Genomic DNA, 6,704 nt, shown 5'->3' with positions numbered 1-6,704 from the left:
TTAGTGAAAACAAAGCAGTAAAATTTGTGTTAGAAACGAAAACTGCCATATTACCTATTATCCAGCAGGTGGCGCTGTTGCCGAGTCGCGATGAAAATGGGGTCCTGTTTCAGTGCCTTAGTAGATGTTAAAAACTAGAAAATGCAAGTTTCTCAACAAAGTAAATGTAATTTAACCAATTCCAGAGACAGAACCAGAAACCCAGAATCCAGGGGTTGAGAAGAGCAACCTGGAAACCGCTTATGCCTCCACGTGACAGTCACCCTGAGGGGTTGCAGCTTTCAGCAACCACGTGCTCTGGTTCGCACCACTTAAGAGCTGTGCTTGCAAGGGAGATTTAAAAACGACTCAGAAAAGAGCAAATCTCGCGGGCAGTGACTACGCAGGCCTGTGGAGCTTAAATCCACGTGGGGAGGCAGATGATAGGGTGCGTGGGGACTGGAAGTCAATCTGAGGTGTCTAAAGAGAAAATATAAAGAACTGCAGCAAGAAAAACCAGTGCATGATGATTTATATTAAGCTGCTGGCTCCACGCACAAGACACAGGCCACAAGGTCGCCGCCAACAAGGCTCCCCCTCCCCCCCCCCTCCGCCACGGCTGAGAAAGGAAGGCTCACACCAAGCCGAACTTGCAGCTGGCAGCCGAGCGGGGGGGGGGAAGGAGAGGTCCTAACACCAAACGTTGGGTGCCAACTGAAGGCATAAGTCACAAACAATGCCACACCAGTTTGGAATTATGATTAATAGGGTGGTATTTATTTAAAGGGAAAAAAACTTACAGATCACCATCCCAGACAACAGCCCTCTGCGCAACCAGGAAGGGAGTCTAGTCGCCGGTGGAGCATGAAGTGAAGAGAGAGAGGAGAGGGAAGTGGCCGCTTTTTTAAATGGAGAGAGACCACGCCCCAATGGGCTGGTATCTCAGCAGCTATAGGCTGGAGGAGCGGGAGGACCTACCGCAACAATACTTAAACATATCTTTTCATAATTAAACAAATTCAACCTAAACAAAGATAGAATACACAGTTAAAGCAATATTCTGCAGCATAAACAAATGCAACACATCTTTGCCTAGTTAAGATTATACTGCATAACACTGCAGTGGCAACAGTCTACAGGGTGGTACAGCCACAGAAACACCCTACACTGCAACAGCCAGGTCAGATTTGACTTTGACAGACAGGCCGACAGTGGGTGCCTGTGGAACATAAGACAGATGCCTGGTTATCATGGGAGGTCACCCCTGGGACAGTGTGAAACAATACGTTAAGCTCTTTCCATGATGTCTTCCAGTGTGATCGTTTGCAACTAGTAAGCTAAATAAAGCAATGGAGAGAAAAAGAAATTCCATATATGCAAGAAAGTACACCTTGGGGGCTATTCTGGTTGAGTAACCCTATTGGAAATAAATTCTTGATCTGTTTCATATTTAGGAACATCTGTGTGCACACAATGAGATATATTGGGGATGTAACCTAAACACAAAGGTACATGAAAATAATGCATCATGCATACTTTATTCCCTGAGCTTGAAGGTGGCCTTATACAGCATCTCCAGTTCACCTAGTCAGGTGAGGTAGACAAGATAGCTCCCAGGTAAGGAAGCTCGCTGCTAAGAAACCTGAGGTTAATATCTGGGACCAACATGGTGGAAGGTGAGAACCTACACCATAAAGTTTTCCTCTGACTTCTGCATGCGTGCTGTGGAGTGCTTGGGCCCTTCAGCTTAAGGCCTTTAATCCCAGCACTTGGGAGGCAGAGGCAGGCGGATCTCTGTGAGTTCAAGGCTAGCCTGGTCTACAAGAGCTAGTTCCAGGACAGGCTCCAAAGCTATAGAGAAACCCTGTCTCAAAAAAAACACAAACAAATGTATGCTGTAAAAGTGCCTGATAGTGGACCTATGTACTTTGGTGCTGTGTTGGAAGGAATCCCCGTTTGGAGCATTTTGGATTTTGGATTTTTTTTTCCTTTTGTTGAAAATAATTCTTTTCTCACATAATATATTCTAATTATGGTTTTTCCTCCCTCTACTCCTCCCAGTTCCTTCCCATTTCCTCCCATTGGGATTGGCACCCTTTTTGTCTTTTATTAGAAAAAAATAAAGGTTTCTAAGAGATATATTAAAATATAGCAAAATAAAACAAAAATTATCACACTGAAGTTGGACAAGACAAACCAAGAGAGGAAAAAGAGCCCAAGAGAAGGCACAAGAAACAGAGACCCATTTGTTTGCACACTCAGGAATCCCATGAAACAACAAGCTGGAAGCCTATACAAGATATACAGCGAGGACCTGGTGCAGACAGTGCAGGCCCTGTGCTTGCTGCTTCCATCTCTGGAGTTCCCATGAGCTTTGCTCAGTTGACTTGGAGGGCCTTGTTCTGGTGTCGTCCTTACCCTCTGGCTCTTACACTTTTTCCACCTCCTCTTCTGTGGTGTTTCCTGAACTCTGAGGAGAGGGATTTGGTGGTGACATCCCACTTAGGACTAAATGGTCCAGGTCTCTGTATTTGGTTGAGAATTGCCTGTGTAAGCTGTGTACACAGCACACCCTTGCCAGTGGTACGTCATACCTTGTAACATCTGAACACTGGATTCCAGAAGTAGCATCACGTCACTGTAAGCAGCTTTTCACAAGTTCACTGCTCATTCATGGCGAATTGCTGGTAATAACTTGCCCGTTGATCTTGATAATTACATCTTGATATTACAATGCTTTTCTGGATTAAATTCATGAAGCTGTTATCACGGGTGTAGCATGTATTTTCCAGTCTGTTGACCCTTTCGGCTTTGTTTCACATGTGTATGTACATGTGTGTATGTGTGTACATGTGTGTATATGTGAAGGCAGAGGTCTTCATCTTCCTCAACTGTTCTCTACCTTAACCTTTGATACAAGTTCCTTCATTTCCAGACCTCACCAATTTGGCTAGGCCGGCTAGGCAGTAAGCTCCAATGGTGTGCCTGCCTCCTCCCCAGAATTAGAGGTGTGCACCGCCAAGCTTTGGTTTTTATGAGTGCTAGGGATCAAACACAGGTCTCTGACTCGCAGAAAAGCACTTTACCAACTGAGCCATTTCCACTCCTTTTTGTTAATAATTATTTAATATTCTTATATTAACAGCTAAAAACTTTCAAAGTCAATTAACTGTGGTTGGTGATTAATTTTTTCTCCTGGATTGATGCACTGGTGCACACTGCACATACCACATATTTTTCTGTTTAGATGGTGTAAGATCCCTTTGTGAAAGTGTGCTAATGAACTATCTAAAATTAAGAAACCTCACATACAATACAGAAACCCAGCTTGGTCATATGAAACTGTTTCATATAGTACAAAATTTCATTTGCTAATATTTTATTTTGAAATTTGAATTCTCACACAAGATTAGTCTTTTAGATGCTCAAAACTATGCAGATTCAAAAATTTCACGTCTCTAAGAATTTGTATGAATTGTGTGAGCTGTCAAGAATTGAACCTAGGGCTTCACACGCCAGGCAAGATGGGCTTTAACTTGTCGTGAAATGTTAGACGGAATCCACCACTGAACCGTGGGAGCCTGGTGGATTCCTTCTCTTAGTGTTTATGGGGATGTTATCCATCTCTAATGCCAGCAGCTTCTCTTTTCCTAAAACCAGGTCATAAAAGTTAAGAGTTCCCACCAAGTAACAAGTTCCGATTTGCTCACATTATCTAAAACCTGGAGGCCTTCCCATAATGACTTTAGGTTTGGATATATAATGTGTTAGCCAATAAAAAACATAGCAAAAACAACAGAGCAGAGATTTTCAAATTCTTTACTGCTTTTCACAACTACTACTATAGGAACAAAGCTGAAGTACTAATGCTGACACAGCCCCAGTGCCACAGTCCCAAAGCCCAGGAACCTGAATGTTAGATAGAAACGGGCTTTGTACAAGTGACTGAGCTGTAACTCTCAGGTTGCGATGCTCCAGGAACATCCAGGTGGGAACGCCCCATGTGATCACACGTGTTCCTGCAGGAGGAAACAGCATGATGGAGTACAGACTGGGGTGACAGTCATAGCCTCTGCGACAGGAGAGCCCCACCAACCTGGATATAGACAGGTACTGCACTTGTGGAGACTGTGGAGGAGGGGTGTTTTGTTTGGTAGATAAAAGGCCTGATAGCTGGCCAGACACTCACGGTCCGCCGTCAGTTTGTATTTGTAATTAAGTCACTACATTTTAATGTGTCACCAGCAGGAAAAGAATACCCATACTAATAGGGTAAATCTTCTTACTCAATTATTAATTCTGCAGCTGATTGTAGTAATATGAGCGGCAGGCTATGTTCCCAGCACCCGGCCGCCCGCATGGCTAACTTATGCCCAGAAATAATTACACGGAAACTGTATTTTTTTTAAACACTGCTTGGCCCATTAGTTCCAGCATCTTATTGGCTAGCTCTTAGATATTGATCTAACCCATTTCTAATATTCTGTGTAGCACCACGAGCTGGCTTACCAGGAAAGATCTTAACCTGCGTCTGTCTGGAGCAGGAGAATCATGGCGACTCACTGATTCAGCTTCTTTCTCCTAGCATTCTGTTCTGTTTACTCCGCCTACCTAATTTTATGTCCTATTAAAGGGCCAAGGCAGTCTCTTTATTAGTATGATTCAGGCTCTGACTTGGAGCTGGATTAATATGTCACTGTATTTCTGGAAAATTCTAATATAATCTAATATAAGATAGGGCTCTTCTAAAGCCTTCTGAGATCTGTGAAGAGACTAAATATGTTCTTACCCACCGCAGCAGAAGCTAGGAATAAAGATGGGACCACCACAAAAGCTGCCTGAGGGATAGCCTCTTATCTAAGTGCTATGGGTTGTAGGATACACGTGTGAGCTCCCAGAGACTGAGAGACTCACTGTCAGAAATACAGCTTAGACTGATTAAGAAGAAGAAAAAACCAAGTAATAAAACGGTTACTTTCTCAATAAAGGAAGTTGCCGATAATTCTGCACAGTTCAGAGTCCTAATGTACTAAGAACACATACAAGCTGCCCTTATCTGCTAGGGAGCATGTCGATGCTCGACAGTTAATGACACACCCTAGACACAGGGGCTTAAGTTAAAGCTAACTATCTGCCAGTAGTTTTCCCAGTTCATAACTTCTGTTATTTCTCCTCTTTGAAAAATTTAAGTTTTGGGGGCAGGGCAATACCACCACTGCCAATAAATAATAAAGGTTATGTGCTTTCTCCCAGGAAAGAAAAAATTTGATACATACACTTAAACACAAAATTTTACATCAACTACAGGATGTGCATTCCATTCTGTAGAGTTCAGCTAAAACACCCCCATCCTACAGATAGACCAGTATATAAATATGAAACATATGAGAATAAGCTAAATACAAAACCGTCCAGAGAACTAAGTAAGGAGGCATTCACGTTTGTCCATGAAAATTTCTCTGAAGAAAATATGACAGGACACTAAAAGATGCTTGTGTTTTAAGCTATTTATTTACAAAGTTTTTGTTAATAACTGCTTTTAAAATATAACAAAACAAAGTCATATACTAACCTGTGAAGTACACACACGGCACAAAAAAAAAAGTCCATCATCAATTAAATAGAGCAGATTATTGAAAATTAAGTAACAAGGAGACTTACAATACCCCCTGAACATATAGGAAATAATACAGTTGGCCATAGGAACCTGAGCATTCTGTATTATTGACTCTTAAATACTACAACAGAAGATAATGGCAGATTTACCAAATACTTGACATTAAATTTCCAATCTTACATTTCATGACAGGACTAGAGTCAAAAGTTTACCACACATTATATCTATGCACTTCACCACAGACTAGCAAGACAGATGGCAACTTCAGAACGACTATATAGAAAATAAAAGCAGGTCTTAACAGTGCCCCATGGTCTTCTCCTTTGAAATAAAATTCAACACAGTGGTCAAAACTAAAGCAAGATTTGACGGTGGCTAGAACAAAAATAAAAATAAAGCCTCTGAAACAAAAGTCCATACTAATGTCTGTCTTTGCAGCATATACAATGCTTTGCAATCTTTCTGTTCTACCTCAATTTTCAAAATATTTTCAATCTTAATTATACAGTTAGAACTGGTATATCTTTCAAAATTCATGTGCTAGATATTTTATTTTAAAAGAAAACCAACTACAAAAGAGCAGTTAAGCAATCAAACAATACATGTGAATAAGCCCCCAGAATTAACCCAGAGGTTTTTATTCAGTATTGCATTGCCATTTATTCTCTGCATAAATCGCGATACACAAATATGTACTTCCAAAAATTCATTCAAGTTTACTATACAAATAGACAATAGTATTTTACATCCACCAAGAAAGTTTACTCTATTAGGTTACAAAGCTACTGATTATCATGAATAACTTAAGTTACGGGTCTTTGGATGTGAGAGTCAAAGAGATAAATTACATCGAAATCAATTTTTTTTACATGGATTATATTGAAAAATGTAAGAAAAGTAGATTTTCAAGAACATAAAATGGCATTGGTTAGTGTTGCTTAGACTTTCACCAAGTGCTAATAAGAAGTACCATTTATGTCAGCATCTTACTGAAGTATGAGGTCCCGTGGATTAAGTTTCATATCAAGTGAGTTGTAGATCTACTCAATGTATGACTTCTCCGTTCAAAGAAAGAAGGGAGGCTGACAAGGGAGGGAGACGGAATACC

General features: G+C 41.0%; 1 protein-coding gene across 4 annotated transcripts in view; it reads right to left on the bottom strand.

Annotated features, from left to right (window-relative positions):
- Positions 1-5,471: 5,471 nt before the first annotated feature.
- Positions 5,472-6,704, bottom strand: part of Ect2 (epithelial cell transforming 2) — a 56,152-nt gene continuing 54,919 nt past the window's right edge. For all 4 annotated transcript variants that reach the window (XM_041659453.1, XM_041659455.1, XM_041659452.1 and 1 more), the window contains one exon: positions 5,472-6,704. In XM_041659453.1, coding sequence (XP_041515387.1) covers positions 6,615-6,704 — 90 coding nt within the window. In that variant the 3' untranslated portion in view covers positions 5,472-6,614.

The sequence above is a fragment of the Microtus oregoni genome, unplaced genomic scaffold (assembly GCF_018167655.1).
Source record: "Microtus oregoni isolate MIOR12 unplaced genomic scaffold, Mior012 000010F_ref0000083, whole genome shotgun sequence".
NCBI lineage: Eukaryota > Metazoa > Chordata > Mammalia > Rodentia > Cricetidae > Microtus > Microtus oregoni.
This window is presented reverse-complemented; position numbering and strand designations above follow the sequence as displayed.